Genomic DNA, 27,323 nt, shown 5'->3' on the forward strand with positions numbered 1-27,323 from the left:
TTTTCCGCGGCGGCGGAGGGGGGCACAGTCCCGCGGTTATGTGTTTTAAAGGCCGTATAACGAGGGCACATACCACCCCCCCCTCCAAATCCCCCCCCCCCACGCGCCAAGTCGCACGCAGGCGGCGGGCAAGCAGCACACCCGCAGCGCCGACTTTTTACAAGAAGGTGGAAGCAGCAAGTCGAAGTGAAGCCTTAGAAATTAGAGGGAGGGTTGTGATAGGTTGTTATCTACGCTGGGAGGCGTTTACACTTTTTTACTATTGGGTATGTAAATTGTTTTTAATAAGATCTGCCCTTTTTTTCTCTCTTTTTTTTTTTTTTAAGGGAGAAAACAAACCAGACTCCCTTTACCTTAATAGTCTGAGGGGGGTTTTATAGCTTTCATTCATTCAAGGAAATGTTTTAGGCTTTAGACTACCGGAGACTCAGCAAAAAAAAAAAAAAAAAAAAAAAAAGCTTTGGCACCAGATTTTTTTTTTTTTTTTTTGCAAACAAGATTTTTCATGCCTCTTTTTTTTTAACAAACAAGCGAAAAAAGTGTTAATGGAAAAAACCCGGAGAGAAGTCGAGCTCGGAGACAATCTCCTGCTCCCCCCCGCCCGTCTCCGTCCCCCTCCCCGTGGCTGAGATCGACTTAGAGCAAAGTTTCGGCTCCGGTGGGGGATGCACATTGTTTTATTTATTTTGAAGGCTGCAGAAGTATGAGGACCGGAGCACCACGTGCTGCTGACTCTCATCAGCATAATGATCGCCTTAGCCAGAGAGTCCTGTATATATAAACCACAAAAACCTAATCATTAGAAATCCCAGCCTCCAAAAACCACATTCAGGACAAAAAAACTGTGGCTTTTTTTTCGGCTCCTTCATCTTCCCCGACCTCAACTTCTCGAGACCCAACAGAAGTTTGGTTTTTTTTGTTGTTTTTTACCCGATTTTCAGAAAGAAAAATAACTCAAACAAACCGACATTTTAATGATTTTTTTTTTTTTTTTTTGCTGCTGCTGTTCATCAAGGGCGGAAAAAAAGACAGATTTTTGTTCGCCTATTCAACTCAACGGACTTGGATCCAGCAGCGACTCAATTAACAAGACCGGACTGCACCAAGGCTGCCTTTTCCCCGATTTTACTTGGGCATATTTTAGAAATCAGCCTAAAAGGGCTTTTTACCCCCCCCCCCCCCGGTCTATCCTCCCCGCTTTTTTTAATTCCCCCCCCCCCCTTGGAAATCCGAACTTTTCCTAAATCCTGATCCTCCCCAAGGAACCGGCTTCAATGCGCTGTTTTAGCTGTTAGTCGGTGCCTCCGCGGCTCGCTCGCCCAGCGCGGCGGCTCTCTCCGCGCCCCGGAGCGGCTCCGGGAGCGACGCCGCGGCGCCCCGGCGCTGCCGCCGCCTCCGCTCGGGGCCGCGGAGGCTCCGGCGCGGCTGCCGCTCCGCGGGTTCGCGCTCGGTGCGCCGGGAGGAGGAGGAAGGCTCCTCCGGAGGAAACCGCTTCCCTCCGCACCCCCCTCGCAAGTTACGCTCCTCTGCTGGCGGCCGCACACGGCAGCAGCCCAGGAAGCTGCTGCCGCCGCCGCGGGCTGCCCGCTCCGCAGGCAACTTCTGAAAAGCCGAAAAGAGGCCGGGCGGGGAGGGGAAGAGAGAGAGAGGGGAGGAAGAAAAAAAAAGAAGAAAAAAGGGGAAAGAAATTCAAGCACTTGCGGGAAGGAGCAGAAGGAGGGAAAGGAGCCGAGAGCCCGGGCGCGAAGGAAGGAAGGAGGAGGAGAAGCGGCGCCCGCAGCTGTGCGCAAGCCGGGACCATGCAGCCGCCCGCCGCGCTCTGCTGAGGGGCCGCCGGCACCGCGCAGCGCCCCCGCCCCGGCCGCCTCGCTGCGAAAACCCAAAACCCCACCAAACAGACTGAGATTTTTTTTTTTTTTTTGCCTGGTGCATTTAATCCGCTGCTGCATTTTTTCTTTTTGCCTATTTTTCTTTTTTTTTTTTTTTTTGGCCCCTTCTCCTCACCCCTCCACTTTTCCATTCACCCCTTTTGGGGTTTTTTTTTTTTTCTATTACAACCCCCACCCCCCACTACACGCCTCCTCCAGCGATTCTTCCCCCCCCCCGCCCCCCAATTCGCTAACTTGTGGCTGTTGTGATGCGTATTCCCGTAGATCCCAGCACCAGCCGGAGGTTCAGCCCCCCCTCCAGCAGCCTGCAGCCCGGCAAGATGAGCGAGGTGAGCCCGGTGGTGGTAGCCCAGCAGCAGCAGCAGCAGCAGCAGCAGCAGCAGCAGGAGGCGGCGGCCGCCGTGCCCCGGCTGCGCCCCCACGACAACCGCACCATGGTGGAGATCATCGCTGACCACCCCGCCGAGCTGGTCCGCACCGACAGCCCCAACTTCCTGTGCTCCGTGCTGCCCTCGCACTGGCGCTGCAACAAGACCCTCCCGGTGGCCTTCAAGGTGAGCCCCCCCCGCCCCCCCCCCCCGCGGCCTCCCGCACGGCCCGCCGAGTCTCCGCTGACCCCCCCGGCCTGCAAAGTCTCCGCTGCCCCCCATCCTGCGAAGTCTCCTGTGCCCCCCCCGTCTTGCAAAGTCTCCTGTGCCTCCCCCGTCCTGCAATGCCTGCTCTGCTCCCCCCTTGCAATGCCTGCTGTGCCCCCCCCCCCCCGCAATGCCTGCTCGCCTCCCTCGGCCTGCAAGGTCTCCCGTGACCCCCTCCATCCTGCAATGCTTTCTGTGCCCCCCCTTGCAATGCCTGCTCTGTGCCCCTGTCCTGCAAAGTCTTCTGTGCCCCCCTCCCATCCTGTAATGGCTCCTGTGCCCCCCCCGTCCTGCAAACTCTCCTGTGCCCCCCATCCTGCAATGCCTGCTGTGCCCCCCATCCTGCAAAGCCTCCTGTGCCCCCCCCCCGTCCTGCAAAGCCTCCTGTGCCCCCTGTCCTGCAATGGCTCTTGTGCCCCCCCCCTCCCCGTCCTGCAAAGCCTCCTGTGCCTCCTGTCCTGCAATGGCTCCTGTGCCCCCCCCGTCCTGCAAAGCCTCCTGCGCCCCCCCCCCAATGTCTGCTCTGCTCCCCGCCATCGTGCAGTGCCTCTGTGCCCCCCCCTTGCAATGCCTCCCGTGCTGCCCGTTGCAATGCTTCTGTGCCCCCCCCCGGCAACGCCTCTGTGCCCCCCGGCCCGGTGCCCCCCTTGCAACATCTGCCGTGCCTCGCTCCGCGCTGCCTGCTGCCCCTGGGAGCGAGCCCGTTATCCCCCCCCGCCCCGGGCAATGCCCGGGCCATCGCCCCCCCCCCACTGCCGCGCACCTCCCGCGGACCACCGCTCCCTTGCATGCCCCCCGCCCGGGCGCTGCCGGGGGGCCTTGGGAAAAAAAAACACCAAAAGAAAAGCAAAACCTTCCCCCCTCCGGCAGAAGGAGCCGTTCACCCCGCTCCATCCCGTAGGGGCGCAGAGTGGGTGCCCCCCCTCGGCCCCGGCTTGCCGCTTACCTGCGCCTGGGGTGCCCCGAGGGGTGCAGGGGGCCGGGCCCCTCGCTTCTCCTGCCCCACGCAGTAGGAAGCGGCTGGGCAGAAGGTGCACTAAAAAGACATATATATATATGCATATATATGAAAAAGCACGCTATTATTGTTATTTTTTAATATATTTATACACACAGTAATAGCATGCTTTTAAGCCAGGCCTGTCCTCCGTGGCGCCCCTGGCAAGGCGCCCCGGGTTTCCCGGCGTGGATTGTGGCCCCCGCGCACCTGCCCGCCGAGCACCCACGGGTGCTCCCCCTCGGCACCCGCGAGCCCGCCCGGGGGCATCCGCAGAGCTTCCCCGCTTGCCAGCCCCACTCCCCAATTCCCGGGCCGCGCGGGGGAGAATCGGTCAAAGCAGTTGAATGAACCGGCTCGTGAGCAGCTGGCGCCGGTGGGAGCTTCGCTTTTAATAGCGATAGCGATGCGGGTTGCAGCGGCTGCAGCTCGGGGCGCGGGGGAGCAGGCAGGCACGAAGGCGAAGTCGAGGGAGTAGGAAACTGGGGCGTCCAGGGCTTTTCTTCGCGGCAGAGGCCGCAGAGGCCGTGGGGATGCTGAGGTGTGGATACCCCAGCAATTCGGATGCACGGGGGCAGGAGGAGGAGCTGTCGGCGGATTGCGATTATGATTTAATTCAGTGTTGGATTAAGTCAACGTTATAGTTACTCATTAGAGAAGTCAAGCGAGCTTCTTACGCGATCGTGCTTGCACTGCTGTTTCCATTTGAAGTGCTCTGCTGCTCACTCACGGCGGTTCGAAAGGCCACAGTTGCAGCTCATTAGAATAAAGGAAAGACCTAAACTAAGTATTAACATGTTTAGGGTATCAGTACAGATAAGAATACTTCACATGTGATAACAGGACAGAAAAAGGATTGGAGCATTTCCCAATCTGTTTATGTTCATCTATATTTATACATATGTATACACTCTACCTAGAATTGATAGTATTATTGAGTGCTGGGATTTACTGGGATATTCTGGGACATACTGGGATTCTGAGTGATATATTTGATAGCTGACAGAGAGGTATAGCTATGACTGACTTACTGATGCACCAGGAATATCGGGTTGTCCATACGGCCCCTGGGGTTTACAGCACCCTTCAGCTCTGGGTGCATCCCTGTTTCCACGTGCAGGGCCCAACATGCACTTTTTTTCTCGTATAAATATGTCGTGTATGTAGCCCTTATTTCCTGCTGAATGAATTTGATATTTGGTTGAAATAACTTGGACCTATGCTAGAAAATGAATTTTGAAATTTGACTTCTCTGCAGCTGTCCAGGGCTTTTAGACCAAAGGAGCTGCGTATAGCGTACAATGAAACACTTGACCGTGATATAACAAAGTGGGAATTATCTTTGAAAAAGAAAAAGAGACAGATTTGGGCCATAGAAATCTGGGTTAAACAGTAACTTGAAAGTAAAATAGCTCACAGACAACACTCTTTTTGAAGTTTTATTGGCAATAAATAATATGTTGATGATAATGTTTTGAGTGGTGTGTTAAGTATGTCATAATTCTCTTGCAGAGATCTCCAGTTAAAAAGTACTCTGAGTATAGCGCTGTTTTAATTTAAAAAAACAGATATAAATCATACACAGGAAAGGAAGTATGTTGTAAACAGTGCTGGTTTTGATTATAACCTTTTTAAAATAATGTTGGATGGGTATTGCATTTGAATTTTAATATTTACACGCGCTGGGGACAGAGTTTGTGTTGAGTGTACTAACTAAGAAGTTTGTTCATGCAAACTCTTTTTGTGGCTTAACAGGATTAACAATGTGCCTATTAATATAGCTCCAGCTGTCTAATAATATTCAGGCATAAAAGGATATTGTGAACCAGGGTCCAAATCATATTCCCTTATTACTATTTCTTAATAGCCGGTGGGACTTTATTTGAGAGCAGTAGTCAGAATTTGGCCCTCTGTTTGTGTCTCAGTCTGGGAGATTTTACTGAAAGTCGTAAAGACCCAAGTTGCAATGTTAGCTGTTACGAGCGTTTCTGTATGTTATTTTGCATGATGCTGATAGTAGCCAAGAGCTTTAGTGGACATAAAGGCAGGGGGAAAAAAAAAGAAGTATAAAATCTCTCCCTAGTAGCACCACAGTAGTTGAGAGTCTGTCAGCGTTCCCACTCCAAATCCCGGTTTTCGGAGTTTATAACTCAGCTGTTTTAAATAGCTTCAAGCTGAAACCTGGTGGATAAATTGTCAGCCCAGATGTATATTTTTAAACAAAAAAGTAGCGCAAATCAGTTATTCTGCTTTAAGTTATAGAACATTAAAATATTTTTAATAGTATCAGATGCTCTTTTGGCAATCTCTGGAAGCAACATTCTCCATACAGAATATTTTGCATTCAGAAAGCTGTTTGAATTCAGTATTTTGCAAAAAAAGTTATTGAAGTGATAGACATGGGTGTTTGAGAGGAGCTATTTAGCATGTACACTAGCTTTTTTTTTGAAACAGTCATTTTACTGTGCAGAAAGCCGTAATATTTGGTATTATTATATAGCATTTTTTCCTTCTTAGTTTATAACTTCTGTCTTTAGGGTACATGCTTTGGCCATTTCAAATCCCACTGGACTGAAACTGGGCAAACAGGTTGCTTGATCAGATGAGAATTGTGTTATAGAAAAAAATATAGCGTTATTTCCAACTTGTCAGGATTTGTTTTGGTTTTTGTCTTCATTTGACTTCATGTGCCTTTTTGCTTTAGTCAAAAAAGGGCAAAGGTTGATTTTAATAATCAAACTGTGTAGATAGTTTTATGTGGAAAATAAATATTTTTAAGTGCTAGAGATATTTGTATTTAAAGAATAGCTAAGAAACTTGCCCTGTGGCTACTTTTAATCTTTAAAATTTTACTTAGTCCCTACTCTTTTTACAGTGCACTTATAATCCTCTTTCTAAGAAAATGTAAATAATTTTCAGTTGATACGTGGCATAAAACTGCCACATCAGGTTTATGCAAACAGTCTTTCAATAGGTGAAGTGACTTTCCGAAGTTCTCAGAATACCCTGCTTTTCCCTGGGTTTCAAATGTCTTTTGCAGAGGTTTTCGCTAGACGGTGCATATATGTACATCAGTCTTCTGAGGTGTGGTGGCAAAAAAGGAGAAAAGTATGGTGAATGTTTTTGCTGCTATTGCAAAGAGGAGCTTTTATGTAACAAGACTTTCTTCTGTTGGGCAAAGTCTTGCATTTTTGCTCCTGATTTCAGTTTGACTTTTCCTTCAGTCTCGGTGATATTGTATCATACTGTGGGAAAACAGTGCATGTTAGTACTGCTGTAGTTCTCGATTAGACGCAGTTGACACAGGGACTTTAGGAGTGGCACGTGCTGTTTTACGCTGATGGTCAAGCCGACAAATCCAAGTGACACTGTCAGCTGAGAAAGTTGAAAGAGGAGGAATAAAACCCGTGAAAAGTAAAGGCATCGAGAGTTGAGGATGGCAGGGAAGTTTTCCTCGTGCTGAGCCAGCGCCGTTGTGCCCCGGTGTTGCGAGTGGATGGCGACCACGGTGTGACCCGTGCCGCCTCCCTGCTCGTGGAGGCGCGGGGAGGGAAGCTGGGGCTGCGCTGATCTCCCTCCCTCTCCGGAGGCCCCTGGCAGACGTGTGCTTCCTCCTTTGCTCAGTCTCTTTGCACCTCAGGAGTGGATATGATTTTTGTTTCTGGAGATACACCAAGAATAGGTTGCAACTGCCCTGGATGCTGAGGGGCATCACGAGCCTGTCCAGAGCTATCACAGCACATAGCAGAACCCGGGAGGGCGTGTTTTAGACGCAGTCTAAAGCCCCGTGCTTTAGGGCTTAAGCCAATATCCATTTATTAAGGGTTGGAGTCAGCTCCTGTGTTCAGCACATAGTGCTTGTTTGCCTGGGGTCGTTCTTTACACCTCGCTCCGAAGCCTTTGGACCTGCTTGCTGTCAGACCCAAGGTCCCAAGAGCTCAGATCTTACCTGCAAAGGTGCTTCTTGCATTTTGCTGTCCAGAGACATTAAAATCACTTTAAAGTAAAATCTTCCCAGGATAGGCAGAGCTCATACCAGTCAGTGGCAGAGCTCAGTTTTCCATTTTGGGTGATATTATCTGGCATTTTGCTGAAAGACAGAAAAGCAGCAAGGCAAACCATTTTATAGGGTGTTTCAGCTTCGCTTTATTCTTTCTTTTATATAAACTGAGCTGTGATTTTCAGTAATATAGTCTATCATATCTTCAGATTTTGCATACCTTTGCCATTACTTTTTACTATTTCAAAGAAACACTGCACAATGCGCGGGGCCCCGTGGTGCTCTCCATGCCCATCCAGAACCGTTCGTGTCTCGTCTCGATTAATATTACGGCGTGACCTGCAATTACTCGTTTCAGACGTGCCGCATTTACAGGAAAGACCTTTCAAGCAGAGCTTATGACAGAAAGTGTAATACATGTTGCAGGAGAGAGGGTAAGTTACTCTGAATAGTAGGAAAGGTCTTAGCTGCCCGTGTAGACTGGTAGAAACGGCGAGGGATTTGGGTATATTCCTGCTCTTCCAAGCCGTGGCGCGGCGTGGCCTTGCCAGTGGTTGAAGTGCGACGCTCATCTCCTCGCCATGGCTTCACCGGCTGCCGTCGCCTTCCCGTTTCCCCAGGTGGTGGCCTTAGGAGAGGTGCCCGACGGGACGGTGGTCACCGTGATGGCTGGCAACGACGAGAACTACTCGGCCGAGCTGCGCAACGCCTCGGCTGTCATGAAGAACCAAGTGGCCCGGTTTAACGACCTGCGCTTCGTGGGCCGCAGCGGCAGAGGTAGGCCATGGCGCTGCCCGGGGTCCCCGCCGCGTCCCGCCCGCGTCCCCCATGATGGCGCGGGCATGCGCTTTGCGCGGTGCAAAGCTTTCCAACGACCCCCCTACCCTTCGTCATCAAACTCCCTGTAACCCGCAAAATTAGGCCTTTTCGTTTTAGTAACCTGGCCAACTTTTTAGGACTTGATGGCAAGCTTTGGCTTGAATGAAATTTAACCTTTACTTCCGATGACCAAGAGGGTAACTCTCTGTTTGCTCGAAGGTTTAGAGGGCTGTAATCATCTTCCAGCTGTTTCTGAGCTTCCTATAGTCTGGAAAAGCCTCTGTCATCGTTGCGAGGGTGAAAATACGGCCTTTTCGAGCGTCTTGCGTTAAGATATGAGGTGACGACTGAGCAGCTAGCTCGAGGGAAGCTGGCGCTTCAGTTTTCGCTCAAAGAGGCCTGTTAAATCAGCTGTTGATTCAGCCTAAATATTCTTCCTTTACGTATTTGAGGTATTTTTTTCTTTTTTTTTTTTTAAATAGCCCTGTATGGAGAAAAACAGAGAAACGCTCGGGGCCAGAACATCAGCAATAAAGCCAGTCTTACAATAATATTCTATAGAAAGCGGTTGTAGTTCATCTTAGGGAAAGAAAGTGGATTCATCCAAAAAAAATTAAACCTGTGACAAATTCTTCGATAGTTTAAATCAGACAACATTCTTTGCCGTATTACCAATGTTTTGCAAAGGCGATTCCGGAAGTGTGGCTCCCGGTGACTTTTTTTTTTTATTTCAGGGACTTGGCCAAAAGTTCTCGTGATCTTTTCCAATGTGGAGATTATTGACCATAAAGAATACCTTGAAATAAAGCGAAAATATCGCAAAAGTAATGCAATATAAATGCGGAGCTCATTGCCCTTTTGGACAAGGCGTTAGTCCTCTTTTCCATCTATCTTGCCTTTTTTTTAAGAAGCTGTCTGCTTTGTGATTCTGCTGATGGATGAGGTTTGAGGGCTCTCTGGCTGCATCGCTGGTGCTGCCTCCCAATGAAAGCTTAGTAGTAGATCAGTATTTCAGTAGTGATGAAAAAGAACTGAAATGTGATGTACTACCTCTCATCTGTGAGTCTCGTTTGAAACGAATGATCTATACTTTTCATTGAAACATAGGAAATGGAGTAAAGGGCCTAAAGATCAGTAGATACAGCTAGAGATGCACACAAACACAAAACTTCTCAAATTTGGAGCCAGTAATTTAATTTATATTTGTGTCTAGCAGACTTGGAATAGATTTTTTTCTCTGATCAATCTGGGTAAAATCTATGGAAAAGCGATAGTGTACTTTTCAAACCCTCAACATATTTATTTAAGAGACTTCAAAGAAAAACAAAGGGTGTGCACTGTTTTACTATATTGGCTTTCTGAGTTTTGGCTACTTTCCCAAATAGCAATTTTTATATTTAAAAAAAAAGAGGGGGGGGAAGAAAAAAGACAGACTTAACTGCTTGCAGACTTTTCACGCATGGAAGATGAAGAAAGCTTCTTTTGATGAAGTGTAATTATGTCCAAACAGAGCTGACCCCCTCCCCCTATATTCCTTATGATCTTAACGGAAGAAAGTAGGGCTTTTCCTTTGAAGCAGCCGGGACTCGGTGGAGGATCTGAAATGCTGCATTCTGCTGCCAGAGGCAGGATGGAGAAATTGGTCCAGACTTGTCTTCCAGACTTAGAACAGAGAAGGGCGAGAGAGAGAGAGAAAAAAGGAGAAAGAGATATCATTGATGATAGATTTTTAAAACCCTGCTTAAAATAGCAGGGAGGAAAGCAGTAGTTGCAAACAGAAGTGAGAAAGCTACTTACTTAGACAAATATCAGTAGATACACGTCTTGAAGTGGAACAGGAAAAATAAAGTAAGAAAGAAATCATTTCTCGGTGGCGAGAAACTAATCCACACCTGTTCCTGACTTCAGATTTACATCTTTCTAAACAGCTTGCTCTTTGATCTCTGTATCTCTAAATTTGATTGTGAAGTCTGAATCATCAGCTTACCACTTCACCTCCTCTCTCTCCCACGTTTTTCTCCTTGCTTCTCATGGCTCAGTCGAGAGACTTGATTTTTATACATATTAATGTTGCTAGCTGACAGAAGCTGCACATTTTTTGTTTTACGTAATTTTGCTCAAGCACCTTGCTGGATTCGTAAGAATAAGTAGCCAGCGCTCTTCATATGAATGCAGAAGTTGTTTGTGTGTGGTTTTGAGGCAGTAGCTCACTTTTACAGCCTGATCCGCAGCCCGAGAAGAAAGAATTCCTGTCTTCAATAAGCAGAGGATCATAACCGTAATTTTGTTGTGTCCTGATACTTTAATCACATTAGTGTCTAACTGAAAAAATATGCAATGCACACAAGCTGCCGAGTCTCCTTTCAAGCTAATTTCTGGGTTTTGCCTTGTGCTTCAACATATGTCCATCTTGTCCTCCTCTGTGTCAGCTAGGCTCACATGTGTTAATAACAAAGAATGTGCAGTTTAGACACACAAAAGCAATAGTGCCAGATGACTGCTTGGTGAGGAATTTAATAAAAGAGTACTAAAATTAGTCTTTAGGTTCTAAAAGTGGATAATTTAAATGACTAAGGGCCCAAAGGAAGGCGATAAAAAGTGCATTAAAGGATTTTGTAGCTGAGGAAGGAGGTCTGGGAAATCAGTTACATCTATCTGTGGAAAGCAAAAGCACCATTGAAACATGCGACCTGAAGAATTTATTTTGTTCCTAATCCTGTAATATGTAAATCATCTCTTGAAAGCTGGGGAACCTGAGTGTGCTGGCGGGGTTGTGCAGCTCCCGGCAGTAAAGCGATGTACCGTTTACGGCCCGCGGTGGGGCTTTGGAAACGTCACTGCGTTAAGGCCGCCGTTCAGTTAGAATATAAACTAGGAACAAAAATGCTTTCCCTTTCAAATGAGGTGCCTACCTGCACGCTTAGGCTGGCCGCGCGGTGATAGTTTAGACGTGCTCACTGGCGAGGGCAACGTGTAGCTCTTAATATTACAGAGTGCGCATTTTTTGGCCCCTGTATCATGTTGAGGTATATTTAGGGTGGAAGATCTTGCAGTGTTTTCCATAGAGTGACTTAGCAGGGTGTTACAAATACTATATTCTGCTGGGTTGTTTCTTAGTCGCAATAGGCTTTTAAACGCATTTGGCGTAGAAATAGAACGGTGACATTGGGAGGCCAAATTTTTCATTCAAAGGCAGAGGGAACATCCCATTAGCACCACCAGCAGTTGCCAATAGCATCCTACTCATTTGATACAGGTAGCTGTGATCTGAATGGCAGTCCTGTAATCTTTTTCTGCGTGCTAAGCTGGCATAAAGGAGGCCTTAAATCTGACCCCCATCCCTAGTGAGTCTGTATATCTAGGCAATAGGCTGCTTTCCTGCTTGATTGAGGAGAAAAGGCACGAACCCTCTTCAGCCCCAGGCCAGCAGGTGGATGGGTACCACTGAATGCTGCAGAAAGCCTGGACATCCCACCTACGCCTTACTCTCTGGGATGATCGTCCTTGAAAGAGGACTGTTTTCCAATGAGATAGGGTTAAGGCTTCTTCAGCCAGGTGTCTTTTTTGGGTTTGGTGGCAGAATTTGGCCTCCGGAGATTTTTACACCTTTGCTGGAGCCCTCACCTCCCCACCTTAACCTGCATCTTTTGGAAAGATGGGCACAGCTGGAGGGCAGCTACACCTGGAAAATCATTTTGCTCTAAATGACGGTTATATTTCATTCAAAAAAAGCATCCATGTCGCATTCTAATTCATGGAAAGCATAGCCAAGACAGTTTGAAGCTGCACTCCTGATAATAAATGATGCGTGTCTCAAGCAGGTTTGGGGGATATATGGCTTGGACTAGAAAGAAAGGCCAATTGCTAGATATGACAGCCAAAGCTCTGTTCTTTATTAGGCCTTATATATAAGCTGTTCTATATTAGGCTTGAAAAGACTGCGTTAAGTTTGTGCTGTTACATATTGTTTAGGATTCGTGTCTTGATCGAATGCCTTCAGAGTTCAACGCAAGGCAAAACGCTAGCAGCAAAAATGCCCATATACACACACGCAGAGGCGAAAAAAAAAGGAGTCTTGAGAGTCTGGTGAAGTAGCAGCTTAAATGAGCAATAAGGCCTAAGATTGCTGACTGTTTTATTGAGTCACTGTTATACGCCCACCTTTTCCTGTCTTGAAACAGTTTTCAGTTTTGACTATCTGACGTGACTAACCGTTGCATATCTAACAGATTACAACTGTCAGTGCAGCTCCAGAACAGAGGCCAGGGCCTTGTGAGAACGTGCTCTCAAATGCAGTTGGCCCCGTTTATTTATTTATTAGTAATGTTTTCATTCGGCTAAAGGCTCCGGATGATCTTGTGCGATGCGGGTGTGAAAAATAAAAATGCAGGTTTGTGATCGAAGCATCCACGCACCAAACAGTTTCTTGCTGTCATGGGAAAGTTGAGGGGTTTCTTAGTGTTTAATAGATGGAATATATGTAAGGAAAAAAAAACCCTTGTTCCAGTAATGATGATATCATCGTGTTACCCCTGTCATGTTAAGGAGAGGAGACACTAGTTCCCTGTTAAAATGACTCCCGGGAGGAAAATATTTTTTTTCCTCACCTTATTGTAGTCAAGTCAAACAAATGAAATGATAAAACTGCATGAAGTAAATAACATGTGGCCACATTCTGCTCTCTGTCACACAGCTGCAAAACTGGAGTAAATTTTTAAATTATCTGACCTGCTTTGGATTTACACCACTTTCAATACAGAAAAGAATTTGGCTTGTCCTCAGCGGTGAATCACTTTTGTTCTGTCATTGTATGATGACCCATTATTAAATAAGGAACATTTAGATTGTCAACACATGGACATATTCTTGACATAGAGTAAAACTGAAGGGGAGGAAAACTCCTATGGTCAGTTATGGTTTTAATTTTCACGATTGTGGTAACGACAGGGAATAATTTTAAACGTCTCTGATTCTTTACTGAACATGCATGTGACTGTTTTCATGTTGTAATCACTCATTCCTTGTTTTTTTCCCTTTGTAGGGAAGAGCTTTACTTTGACAATAACTGTCCTGACAAATCCCCCCCAAGTCGCTACATACCACAGAGCTATAAAGGTTACAGTGGATGGGCCAAGGGAGCCAAGAAGTGAGTATGATATTCTTATTTTTGCACTTACGTCTGCTTAATTTTGTTTAACGTAGACCCATAAATGAAATATATATCTTTGTCAAACATTGGTCCTTGCTCAGCAAAATATGTAAGCGCATGCTTAATTTGGAGTCTATTGGACCACACACATACTTGCATTAAACACACACTTAAGTGCTTGGCTGAATTTGGGCAATCATGAACCTGATTTTCATTCACATCAAGGTCTTGATACATTATCTGCCAGTGTAAATGAGAAGTAAACCCACTGTACTTATATATAATCTGATTTAGGGATAATACATACAATCCTGCAACATGTTGAAGTCCCTGAACTCCCATGAACTTCAAACTGAAGACAGTTAGAATACAACAAGAGACTGATCTTGCAGGATCAGTCCTAGTGGAGAGAGAAAAAACATAATATAGTGCCTTTTTGTTTGCCCTTAAATTCTTTTGCCATCAGATAATTAATGCACCTGGTTAATCTCATCATACCTGAAACTGGTTTTCAGCTATGGACTCATCACAGACCCCTGGGGGCCAAAGCAAGCTATAAAAGCAGTTTATCAAAAGCACAGTCTTTGTTTCTTATTTGTGCACAGAAAGTGCATTTTATTGAAACAGTGGCCAGCAGATTTTCACTGAACTTGCTTAGCTCAGAGCAGAGCACTTTCCTAACTTAACAAGAATCTATTTGCAATGATTACTGGCCATATTTTTATGACAATCATGTTTTGTCATGCTCCAGCAGTTGCTAGGGATAACACAGACTTTTAGATACAGTCAAGTCTGGTTAATCCATCATAATTTATATGTCTGTCTCTCTATCTAGCAGATTTAATTGGTAACCATTCTCACATCATATGTGTATTGCTGATGAGCCAGTTCTGGAGTTTTTTCTTTATCTAGCCAGAACAACTATTTCTAAATTGATTGGATTAACCAAGCATGGCTGTATTTAAATTACATTGAGAGTTTAAGAAATATTTGATGAATAAGCACATTAAAACGATCCCTATAATGGAAGCATCTCAAATAATTATTTTGCCTTTAATCTGCAAATACAAACAAGACCTTTAAGGAGCTTGCAGGGAGTTTTCAGGGAGTCAGAATTCACGCAGTTTAGTGTTTCCAATGCCAATACATGCTGTAGTGCCATCTCCTTCCCTTACACTGAGAGAAGGAAACCGAAGTGCCTTCTGTAAGAACTGTCCAGGCTGTTGAGTTTCACCTTGAATAACAAATAAGAAAAAACAAGTAGCTATAGATAAATTTCGTTCCACAGATCCTTGTGTCACTGCGTGCTCACATTTGAGGTGTCCTTCTGTCACAGCTAGGGGATTTTTGTTCTGTCTGCTCTCCCTAGCTGAATTAGTACTCTTACTGCTCACCTGCAACTGTTGCTCCATGTAGCTTACTTGGAGAACTTGGGCAAACTGCATTCATGGAATACACTCCATGCCATAAGTTATACATTTGGCCATTCAATCCATTTGGAGTCTGATTCTGCATGTCGAGGCATTTGCAGACAGGGAAATCTCCTAACAGAGGAAACAAGTGTCGTGAAAGAGCAAAGCAGTGTGAATATGATGCAGGAGAACAGCATGGATTGCTTTGTGTGACGCAGAAAAGGACCTTCTTAGATTGGGACTGAACCATTTTGGTATTCAGTGGATTAAAAGTGAGGCTGTGTTAATATAACTTAGCAAGATTTCTAAGTTCTGCCTGAGTTTGTTAGTTTAGCCCTGAAAGACGGTCCTCTGTAGATGATGCCTATCTGCTATTCTCATCGATTTCGGCTGAAACTAGGAATACTCAGTAACTTAGAAAATCAGTTCTTATAGCCTAAATGGAGTTTTTGTGCCTTTCTTTTCTTTTATTTATTTTTTTAAGAAGTCAGCCAGATGTAAGCATGAATGTTCACTTGAATTTTAAAATTTTGGCTAAATACTTTGTGATGTTCTACTCTAGGGTCTGTTTCATTCTGCAAGTTCTGTTTTTTCAGTCTGGTGCTTATGACAAAAGGTCATGATACCTCTAGTTGTTAAATATGAATTTTTAGGGAAAGAGTAGCTCCAGAAGAAGTACTATAGGTGTTTCACCGAAGTTCCACTTTCTTCTAAAAGCCCTAGCATCCATGTGGATTTATTACTGTTTGGTAGCAATTGTTCAATAAGTGCATCTGACATTTACATCGTATAAGGAAAACTAGGTGGTTGGGAGCAATAAGGAATTCAAGCCAACAAGTGGCTCTGATAGCAGATGTGGTTTTCTTAACGAATTATGTATCGGCAAATTGTGCCCCTCTCTGCCAGTATTTCACTTAGACATCTCAGGCATGTTATCCTATTTTTCCTCTCTCTGGCAGCTCAACCAGAGCTGTCACATCACAAACAACTTTTTTCTTAATATACACATCTGGCGTTGGCAGTTGGACCAACTTCATAAGAGCACATGATCATCATTCATTACAAGATTAAAAAGTACCCCATGGCATCACTGATGTTTTTTAACTTTGATCTTTTGCAGTTGTGATTCATCTCAGTTATAAAACTTCCCTTTAAAGCAACACAACCAATGACTTATTAGAACCTTCGTTCTAAGTAGCGTAAACATAAAATTATGCACATCTTTACAAAATGTCATTTACTTTGCTGCCAGCTTATCATTTTAAGACATGACATCATGCTTAAGATCATGAATTTGTAAGGCTTGTTTATAGGCAAGGCGCTTTGACCTTCTGTTGGCAAGCTGACTCGAGGGAACAAATGCCGTATGTTTTCCAGCAGCAGTAGGAGCAGCAGCAACACCATGACAGATATCAAAATCATTTAGAGCCTGACATTAGGAGTGCTGAACGCTCATGGCAGGCAGTGACTCCAGGTGGTATTTTGGATGCTCAGTACTTCAGAAAGTCAGGTTCTTAAATGTAAGTGCCATTTAGGTGTATTAAACCTATGCCTGTAGAAGCTTGCTGCCTTACCTCTCTGTTATTATTCTTATTTTAAAATATTTTAATAGAGACAGTGATGTCAGGTTGCTTTGTTAGGAAACTTGCCCATTTCTACATGAGAAAAGGTAAATATGTTCTTATGATTATTCCTTGGAAAAAAATTTTGTTTGTAATTACCTATTTCCGGCTAACTAGATTACCGTTTAGGAGCTTGTGCCGCGTTGCACCGTCTTTGCGCTGGGCTGGGAGAGTGCGTAGCATTGTGAGTGATGGAGTCTAGAGAGTGGGTTGTATAAGATCTTTGGGGATCATTGGGAAGTCCTGCGGATATTTTTCCCTCCTCATGTCCTGTATAAAACCTCCGTTATATACACGTCTTAGCCAACAGAGCTGTCTTCCAGCTGGGAGGGCTGAAAGACATTTTCCAGAGAGCTAAGTTATCATGAGGTCATAACTGACCAACAGATATCATGGTATCACTGTAAGGAACTAACAGGAAAAAACCCCAAACCTTAGTTAACCCTCCTTCAATGCTTTTGCCTTACCTTGTTATAAAATATAGAAATAGGGATTTGCCAAACCACAGTAAGTAGTATGTTTGCAATAGCAGAGATGTCCTTCTTTCTGCCTGCTTTGGTTTAACAGAGGACAGTAGGGAAGTCATGGGGAGGGAGGGAGAAGTATATATATATTTATATTTTGCTTAGCTTCCAAAGACTTTGGTTCACTTCTGATTAAAAATACTCTCCAAACTCACTGACTGCAATTTTGTATCTCAGCTTGAATGGAAAAGTAGTTCTAAGCTTTGAACTGAAACTGTTTTGGTGGGAAAAACCTGCTTGATTTCATTCAGCTGGAGAATATTTATCTGCCTCCGTGGCTCGTAAGGTACACATGTGACGAAAGGTATGAGCAAACACTGCCCTTTTGTCGGTGCACGCCGCAGAAGACAGCAAAAGCGAGAGGTTCTCGTCAGTCTTTGTATTAACTGTTTGGCCGACTGGCTTATAAAACGCAGATAAGTGATTGAGATTTTTGAGATTCCGAGACTTAAAACCGTAACAGTTTTTAGGAAGTTCTCTCTCCCTTCGTTCAAAGGCCGAGGGTGGAGGGATAAGTCTGGAGCTAGTGGAATGTGCTTTTGAGTAGAGCAGCTTTAAATCTTGCAGTTTTTTTTTTTTTGCTTTTTTTTTGCTTTTTTTTCTTTTCTTTTCTTTCTTTCTTTTTTTTTTTTTTTTTTTTTTGTTGACTGACTGTCAGGAGCTGGGCTGGTGGCCAAGCAGGAAATGACACATCGAGAGGCATTTGTGTTGTGCAACATTTTGTGGAACTGATGCAAGGATACATTGTCTGTTTACGCATTCCTTCACTAACAGCCTGCACGGCAGTAATTTTATTCAGGGACACATGGCATGCTACAGCAAGGAGCTAGATCCTTAACATCTCTTTATGCAGAATTATCACAGCAGTTAAAACATGCTGTGTGTCCCCAGTTTAGACTATTCCCTGGCTCGCCTTCAGAAACCACTATACCAGCCCCCTTCCTTCCCGAGAATATATTGATTTGAATGCGTTTTTTTTCGCTGCAGTAAGTTTGTGGAGTGCAGAGAGATATACTTTGCAGAACAAGAGCAAATTTTACTGACAGGTTCTCCTTTATCATGTACTTTATGCTATAAAAGTAGCTTAGCACTTTTTTCAAGTGATACGTTGCAAAAGCAACATGGAAGTTTGCATCTGCATGCATTTTGGCACGGTCAAGAGGTTTTAATGTAAATCAACGCTAAATACCTTGAGAGAATATGAAAAAGTCCCGGGTTTTCATCCAGACCGAAGTTAGAAAATCTGTGACTCGTTCCTGGTGTCTTTCACGGTGACAAATCTCTGCTGAAATCAGCCAGGTTATTCTGGGCTCCTGCCAGTGTCACTGACAACAGCGTGAGGCACAGCGGGCGCTTCAGTGGTGCGTAAGTCACGGTAGCAGACTTTGGAAAGCTTAACGGTTTTTGTTATAATGCCACTTTTAAGAAACGAGGCAAAATGCGACTTTGTGGCCTAAGAAGTGTTTGGCACGTGTACGCCCTGGGATTTAGTTCTTATACTATGATTATCATTGTCTTATTTGAGCCTGACTTGTAGCGAATGCTAGAGTGCACCGCGGGGCTGGTGGTCGGAGGTGCATGGTCCTGTGGTCAGGCCCCCAGGAAGGAGCCTTGCTGTTTCTGATTTCGGTGGCATGACAGCAGGCCCTTATTACAGTGTAAAATGCAAAGCATAGTTTCACTCGTATCTTTTGCTGCTGGTTTTATTTTTGCAAATATGTGCTTTCATAAAACCTTACTGAAGTGGGGAGGGGAGAAGAGCTCCTGAGCATTTCCAGAGGCTGAAAGACACTTTGGGGATAGTTTAGGTGTTCCTCATGAAACTTGGCACATGTGATATATACAGCGGTGGTTAGATTTATGTTTGAGATGGGTGTGTAACCCACAGAGCGAGACTTCTTAGAGTCATCTCAAGCGTGATACGTGCCCTTGAAAGAAGATGACCGGGATGGTAGTGATGGTAGTGGCATCCCAAGGACCGGTCAGTTCTTGTTTTTCCCCTCGAGAGGGGCTGTTGATGAAAACCCATGCGCTCAGGAGCAGGCAAAGACAGTCAAAAATCATTTCTTTTCCTGTGATGATGCCTTTTGTCTGCTGCTGGAGTGCATCGGGTAAGATGAAAGTGAAACCTACTGAGTTCCCTCGTGGCTTGCACTTTGTACGCTGCCGTGCTGAAGTCTAGGTGATCTACACAAGACCGGCCCACTCTCCATAGGAGGACACTGCTGTCTAGTGATGGTAGCTGACCATGGATTAGCTCTACGGTTAGAGGAAAAATCCTTGAAAAGCTTATGGAAAACAAGAGGGCAAGTCTGAACATAAAAGCGTTCCTGTTCTCTCACCAGGGCAGCCCTGGTTTGTATTTGTCAACTGAAAGCAGATTGTTTCCATTCTTTCGTAGAGGGAACACTGCTTCAAAACAGCCTTGTCCCAGTGCATTTGGTGTGTAGGATGACCATTGCAGCACCTTTTGACATTGCAGTTATTGTTGTTTGCATTCACAGGGCCTCTCCAAGCCGCAGAGGAAATCGTGGCCCCATTGTGCCACATTTGTGCTGCAGTGCCGTATAGTACGAGGGAGTCCGGCCCTGCAGGGCTCATGGTGTCTATTGAAAATACAGATGGGAAAAGGGATAAAACTAAACCCATGAAGTCAGTAGTGGACGCAGGTTCATTCTGTATCTCCATATGGCACAGACGCCGAGGAAAGGAAAAGTAAAAGCCATTTTTATATGTCTGTGACAACTACTCCACATAGGTACCTCGGAGGAAGATGGTATAAAAAGGCATTAAAGTGGCTTTTCTCGGACCACTTTTTTCCATACTTTCCTCCCAAGAGAATTTAAACATTTGTACCCAAATGCAGTTAGCTTGTTGCAGCGCTACAAACGCTCCCAGTAGCAGCTTTTTTTCTCACACTTCAATGTAGCACCTCTAACACCTCTCCCTCTACATTCAAAACTGGGGAGAGAAGTAGGAAACAGGGCAAGTGTGTTTGGGAGAGGCTGCATCAGAGTAGTACTCCTCATATTTATGTGGTTTTTCCTTCCTAGGAATCCCAAAGTACTTTATAAACTTTATGTAGAAAATCTATTTTTATTCTCTGTTGAAACTTTATTCTCCACTGAAACATGGTCATCCCAGAAGTGAAACGCAGATGCTGATTTAACCAGACAAGGAATGCAGAAGAGGAAATGAAGAAGCATGTCATACTTAATTGAAACTTCAGGGAAAGAAACTTGGTAATGATCTCATGCTGCAGGATGTTTAGGACGCCAGAAACCTTACTCTTGTGCAGACAACCGGGTTCTTTAATGTGTATGTCTGCTCAGATCCACTATTACAGATCTCATCTACACTACACCAGCTTACTCAGCACAGTGCTCTCACTACCCTGAGAAGATAGTGGCTCTCTGTTGGCTGAGTGTGGCTTTCAGTGGCTTTCAGCTCTCTAAAAATTAGACATCTAGGCTAGGTTTCCTCGGTAGTGATTGAAGAGACGCAGGCAGTTGCAGAGAGTGATTCATCCCACCTATCTTAAATGCCTATCTCAGAAAGGAATGATTTGCCCTTTAGAGGTATCTGTCTCTTTCATTGATTGTAAGTGGAGCCTAGATGACTAGCTTGGACTAGACACCCTGTATTTGAGATGGCTGAAGTCAGAGGAGATGTATCACGATCCCAGGGCGTACATATAGACAGCAGTCCCAGTGATGGCTATGAAATTCAGATACACCTGAGTTAGCTTCAAAGCAGGTAGCTCAGGTAGTGGTAGCAGTGCAATCACAGCTGCCCAGAGCTCAGCAGGGATTAACCATTTGCCCAGTTTTGTGGGTGCTTTGTACTGAACTGTAAACTGTTCGTGCTACCTCTCTGATGCTCTCAGGGTTTGTTTAAAGCTACCTTCGAAGCGCCTGTACAGCGCTACTCTCATAATGAGTGCATTACAGATATATCTTTAAGAAATGATGCTATCTACTAAGGCATCATTATCACTTCTTGCAGGACTGAGTTAGTCAAGTACTGCTCAGTTCCCACTTAGCTTGGCTTGTGTGAACTGCTGAGATTAAAACCCAGGGTTACGTAGCTGCAGGCATGGTATTAAATGAGATTCTTACCCTAACTAAAATATTGCAGCTGCATAACAAACAGTATAAAGGTGGTAATATACTTTATGGGTGTTACCTACAGATAACATTGGGGAACCCATTTAAAGATTTTCCTAGCGCTGAGAAATACTCCGTAATGTTTCCAAAGTTCCTGCTTCATATCAGAATGTATTACGTGTTCCTTCCTCATCCAAAGTTACATGCTGCCCATTCTCCTTTGGCTCTGAGATGCAATCTTTCCCACAGCATGATGCAAACCCTTTTACCTGATTATTGCCAGCATGAATGTTTTTTGCTTCCATCAATCTTCAAACTCTCTGACATGCATTTCGTGAACTTCACTCCCACTGTATAATACCTTGCTTCTCCAGGAGTCCTACTAATTTCAGTTCAGGATGCCAAATAGGTATTAACCAGGGTGCTTAAAGCACAGAGTCTGCTCCCTGCCTGTCTTTAATCCATGTGAGTAATGCCAATTAGTTGTCTGCTTCCTTCTTCACACACTTTCCCATCTTGGATTCCCACAATAGTAGACGTGATCTTAAGCGTCACGTGCGGTCAGAGGCACTTGCTGGTGTTTTGTTTCATTGTCCCTTGGAGCTCAGTAGGAAAATCATCACCTCCACAAACGTCACAGAGGTGCACTGCAGGGTTAAAGAAAGAAACGGATGACTCCAGTGGTTGCATTTGTAGTTTAATCTGCTAGAAGCAGGGCTGTAGCTCACTGTATTTCAGAGTATTGCTTCACGCATCATGAGTCAGGAAGACAATTACATACAACATTTTCACATCATCTCAGAATGCTCTTGGAAAATGCTTCTTTGCAAAAGAAGCCTGATTTTTAACAGACCGTGAATCTTATGATACTTCAAAGGGATCAGAAATCCAGAGAATATCCACCAAAAATGGATGGTGTTTGTTGTAATTTGAAAATTCAGACCTGAATTTTTCAGCCTATAGAAACTGGAAATGAATACAGACCTTAAGATATAACACAGAATCCTTGTGTGGCGCAAATCATTGCTTAGGAGTGCAGAGGGTCCTCTGCGTGGACTATATTTTTTTTGTATTTGTACAGAATCAAGGAGTAAAACCCAGATCCTGATTCAGGCTCTTAGATAACAACATGCTGCAATTAATCTAGTCTATCTAAATTAATTTATCAAGAACTATAGGCATATGAAATGCAACAGTTTATCAAAGTTGATTCCAAGTTTCTAGAATACTAACTCAATTTGATTAAAAATAATTTAATTTGTCATTCCTTAGGTCTTTTATTACCATAAACTTTGGATTTGTGGAATTTGCTTTTTACTTTCATACTGGACATTCTTTGACTGTGATGATCTGGGCTATGGGTCCAGTCACAGTTTTGGTCTTTTTTGACGTCTTTGAGCAATTACTTTGAAAACCAGCACTAAAATAAACTTACCACTTCTGTAAGAAGAAGTGTTGAAAAGAGAACAGGGCTCAGTGATGTAGCTGCAAATGTAGATTATTCAGTGTTTTAGTTCATCAGCTAAGCAGTCAAAACAAAAATCTTCTTTGTAAGGGACATATGGGTAAAATTTTCAGAGACGCAGAGTGGATTCACTCTCCTGACTGTATTTGTCTAAAAGCTACATATTGTGTCTCAGTCATCTTTGGGCCCTTTTGTGGTTAAAAGAGAGAAATACGCCCATATAGAAGATGACCGATCCTGCTCTAAGTGTCTGTGAGGTTCAGTGTGGCCATCTCTGGAGGTAAGCGACTGCTAACACTGACCATAGAGGGAATCCAGAGCAGCACAGCCCGGCTTTCGGTGCGATGTAGATATCCAAATCACTTTTAAATAAGCACCCTGGGTTACCAGCAGCCTTCTTATTGCAGCAGCACAGAACTTGGTAGGGCTCCTTCGCGCTCTCTTTTAACCCTCTCTAAACCTTTCCAAGGGGGCTGAAGTGCCTTTGGCATTCTTAAGTCTTGCTGAAGGGCTGCTCTCTGAAGTTTGTCATGCCCTGTAATTTGGGGTATCCATGGGCCCCTCCTCTTTAGACGTAAGTAGTCAGTATGTGAACTTTTCTGTCCCGCTCTTCCATGCCTGTTTGGCTGAAACCGTCCGGCACTGAGTGTGGAAGTAGCTGTCCTGGTTTAAAGCGTCACCTCTAAGACCGCGGCTTTTACCAGTGATCCTCATCAGCTTCACTGCAAAGTCCTACAGTTGAGTTTTAGCAGCTTTTATCTTTTGTTTTGGAAGGGTAAGCCCCGGCCATGCTTACTGCTGATTTGAAGAGGTCTCATGCAACACCAGTATTTATTGCCTGGGGCATGACACGGTCATAAGCATCTCCCAGAATAAGGTCTGCAGAATTAGAGCACATGAAGGATACTCAGTCCCCGTGCTTATATAGGGTTTATGCTTTGCTCGTATGCTGGCGTACCAGTCCATGTTACTTATTTAGCCCTTCTTGATCTCTGCTATCCCTGAAAGACAGAGACAGCAGCAAAAGAGAAACCTGGTAGCAGTTGGCTTGTAAAATAGTCTGTGTTATAGGCAGGTATGAGAGAGTACCGAGAACTTGCGGCAACTTGGTGTAAAAGGGAATAAGCTATAGATTTAAGGTATATAACAATCGGATACTTAAACATCAAGAAAATAATATGTTGGCATAAAAGAGAGAGAAGTTACTGACTAAAAGGGCAGATGCCTCTAGCTCTAAGTCTTACTGTGTGTACATGCTACAGACAAGAATCACAGGAGGGAAAGTCCACGTTGGAGCACTCAGAAGTTAGGAAATGCCAGGACCGTGGTTGTCTGCGCGGCTCTAATTCCTGCCTCTTGTGCCTCTGCGTGATGAAACAGTCCTTCGCTGTAGGAACACGCGCTAATTTATCCAGAGGACAGCAATGTCCTAAGGGGTGGTGCATGCCCACTTGCTGAACAGTTACTCCTTTTTTCCCCCCTGTGAACGAATATGTGGCCCCACGGCTCATTGACCGCCCACGGCTGTGCGGAGGGCAGAGCGGGCTGTCTGCAGGACAAGTACACCATTACCTGAGGCTTTCCCTGGCTGTCCTGGGTTTTCCTTTGCAACACCACGGTGAAGCAGGTGTCACCCCCATCTGACAAGTGGGACACAGGGGCAGAGAGAATTAAGTTCAAAAGTATCTGCTAATTCTTGGCACTCTGTTTGAGACACATTGGATCTTATTTTTCAAAGATCTTAACAGTATATAGCATTTTATATATTCGAAGTGCAGCTCTGAGTTTAAGAGTTAACTCAGGGTTTCTGGAGAAAGCCTCCTATCAGGCACTGAGATATGTATTAACAAACATATGGTTGATACAACCTGTGAAAACTTTGTTTTAAGCAATTTAACTGTGATTACAAAAAAAAGTGCATGGCAAAAGCATAAGATCTGTGGGCCAGCAGTCAGATACTCTTACCATGCTGTGGATCAAATCTTCAAAGCTTTTAGCTCCTAAAATCTAAGGAATTTCCACTCTGTGAAATTTTGTTTTTTTCAGAGGTTTATAATTTTACCAAATCTGGCGGGATTGCCATGGAGATGGCAACAGGCATGCTGCTAGGAGAAAAAAAAGCCAACCTGCAGGGCCAAGTTTCAAGTCTCTGTTCCGAAATACAGGGACAGAGAAGCTCCTTCAAGAGAAGGTTGCCAAAAATGTTTTTCAAGGTGCTACTCGTGTTGTTGGTTTTGTTTCGTTTTGTTTTTTTCCCCCTAAGCTAACGCATTTCCAGGAATCTCTGAGCCATTTTGGTTGAAATTACAGACGTATGCACCTCACTCGTGCAAGAAAATACTGAATCCAGTCAACGTTTGGTAAAGTCGCGAGCGACCAAAAAGAGGGTCTGATGATGGGAGATGTTCGGCAACTTTAGTAATAGGCAAATTTAGTCATATCAGCCCCACCTCTAACACGTTTAATCTACCATGTTACTAATTTATGCTTAATATATTCCCCTGGCTTCAATGGAAATCCTGCCTAGGGAAGGAGGGCGGCAGGTGGCCATCTCTCCTCATGGGCTCCAGAAGCTCTGCCGTTGGCTCCAGCGCCTCGGGTCTGCGGCTGGTAACGAAAGGCGCTGCCAGGCGCCGTCTCCGGGACCAGCCGTGGGGAAGGAGAGCATGGTGGGACCCCGTGTGCCCGCGGAGCCTGCGGCAGAGAAGGCAATGGCCTTGGCGAAAGAGGAAACAGGGGCCACCTCGGTCTGCAAGGCCTCTGGAGGCGTTGCAGCTTAGGAGGCAAGGTGCCTCCGGGCACCAGCGTTTGGCAGGCCTCTCCCTCCCCGCCCTTCAAAGGTGTAATTTGGGGCACGTACACTTCGACTGAGTTGGCACCGTCCACGCAGACGTTACAGAGCAGGAGCCGGTGGAGGTTTCAGCAGCAGACCGGAGCCGGTGCAAAGCTCCCAGCCCGTGGAGCTGGTGGGTCCTGCTGCGGGTGCTCCTGCATCTACGGCTCCCCATGTCCGTGCTGAAAGAGCTGGTGCGAGCAACAGTTGCGGGTTTTAGTCGCTTCTGAAAAGGAATTCTTTTTTTAAAAAAAATTGCATATGTTTAAGAACAACAAACACGGGAAATTAGCATTGAAATCCCCCTCCAGTCTCTGCTCTAGATAAGTTTCAGCATCAGATATGCCCTGGTTTGTGTGGGTCAGCTTTATCTCAGGTAAGAGGCAGCCAGCAACCTGAATCCAGGCACTGTCCACACTTTGGGGTGGGCGAAATTGCAACCCAGTTTTCTTGCCTGGGTCCAGCTCTAGTCAATGAATACTCAGAAAGGCTCTTCAGGCACCCAGAGCCTCTTGAGAAGGATGTGAAGCTCTGTGCAATCTGGGGCAAATTACCAGCCTTTCTGCAAAAGTAAGCGGAGCATACCTGGGAAAGAGGTGCATCCAGATGCAAAGTCTTTCGTTATTTTGTATACTCTGATACAAGGCAGTGGAAAAATGCTTGCTATTTGTCAACTTGTACTTCGCATTTGCATGGCACAGAGCTGCTGAAGGTGTTCGGTGCATTTAACTGGGATCAGAACTCTTCTTACTGCTTTTAAACCCTGTAAATTGAACAAGCTGGTCGAGAGCACCCAGTGTTGCAAACTATACTTGAGATCTGTTCCTGGGTAGAAATCTTTCCCTCCTTCTGTTTAAAACGTGCATCTACTGCTTGCAGGTGCTAGAAGATGCTAGGAGTTTCAGCAGTGGCCAGGTGTGTGTTCGTACCGGGGGCTGTGCAAAAAGGACAGGCGCTGGCTGCGTACAGTGCAAGCCGCGCTCTCTGGGCTGTCTCTGGCTCTTGGTCCGTATGAAATGGAGGAGACCTTGCACTTGAAGGTACTTCTCACTTTCAGCACGCTCCAGCTGAGTCAAAGAGAGAGCAAGACAGGTGAGAAGTACTCCACGCAAGTCCAGCTGGCTCAGGAAATCGTTGGGCAGGGAGTTTGCTGCTTCCCAAATTGTTTCTCATTCACTCAAGCGGGGATCAGGGTTGAGCGCTTTTCTTTTTGAAGTTAAAACAACCTATTCTGGAGAGTGATAGATTGCAGCACTGGGCAAAAGGCACCTTCAGAGGCAGCTTTATTCTCCGCACTGCTACGACTTCATTTAAGCCTTTTCCCATTTCTTTTACTGTCGTGGTGTTCCCATCCTTAGGAGCCAAGCAGCTTGAGAGCTGAAAGAGAAGTGTTGTCAGGAGGGTGATTAAAATAGGGATTGATGTAGCTGGAGCCAAGGTTCAGTAACCTCCCTGGGCCTCTGCGTTAGCGTTAGTCAGATACAGTAGCTTTACCATGAGAGCCGAGTGTATGCGTTTTTTATTGTCTTGTGTTGCCAGAAAATGTTGACCCCAGAATAGCCGCCCTGGGTGAGCAGTCAGCAGTGGAAGGCACCGCATGCTGAAAACCGTTTATGCGCGCTCTTTAATTTGTCACTTATGGGTAATATCTTTTTACATTTACATTTTTAAATTGGTTCAGTGTGCCCTGAACTATGGTCCCAGCATCCGAGTTGAAAACTTCCCAATTTTATGAGTTATAAAAAAATTCCAAAACCCTCGCTTAATTGAAGTTCAGTGTGCAGAACAATTTACAATTATTAGAAGGCCTCATATTTTTATAAGGACATGAGTTTGGGGAGAGATTAGATTTTCGGGCACATGTGCAACATG

At 45.1% G+C, this 27,323-nt stretch overlaps 1 protein-coding gene across 4 annotated transcripts in view; it reads left to right on the top strand.

Moving 5' to 3' along the window:
- Positions 1–27,323, top strand: part of RUNX2 (RUNX family transcription factor 2) — a 213,828-nt gene that overhangs the window by 61,738 nt on the left and 124,767 nt on the right. For all 4 annotated transcript variants that reach the window (XM_064508305.1, XM_064508304.1, XM_064508307.1 and 1 more), the window contains exons 3-5: positions 2,154–2,443; positions 8,142–8,298; positions 13,382–13,486. In XM_064508305.1, the coding sequence (XP_064364375.1) occupies positions 2,154–2,443; positions 8,142–8,298; positions 13,382–13,486 (552 nt within the window). The remainder of the gene's footprint in view (positions 1–2,153; positions 2,444–8,141; positions 8,299–13,381; positions 13,487–27,323) is intronic.

The sequence above is a fragment of the Dromaius novaehollandiae genome, chromosome 3 (genome assembly GCF_036370855.1).
Source record: "Dromaius novaehollandiae isolate bDroNov1 chromosome 3, bDroNov1.hap1, whole genome shotgun sequence".
Taxonomy (NCBI): domain Eukaryota; kingdom Metazoa; phylum Chordata; class Aves; order Casuariiformes; family Dromaiidae; genus Dromaius; species Dromaius novaehollandiae.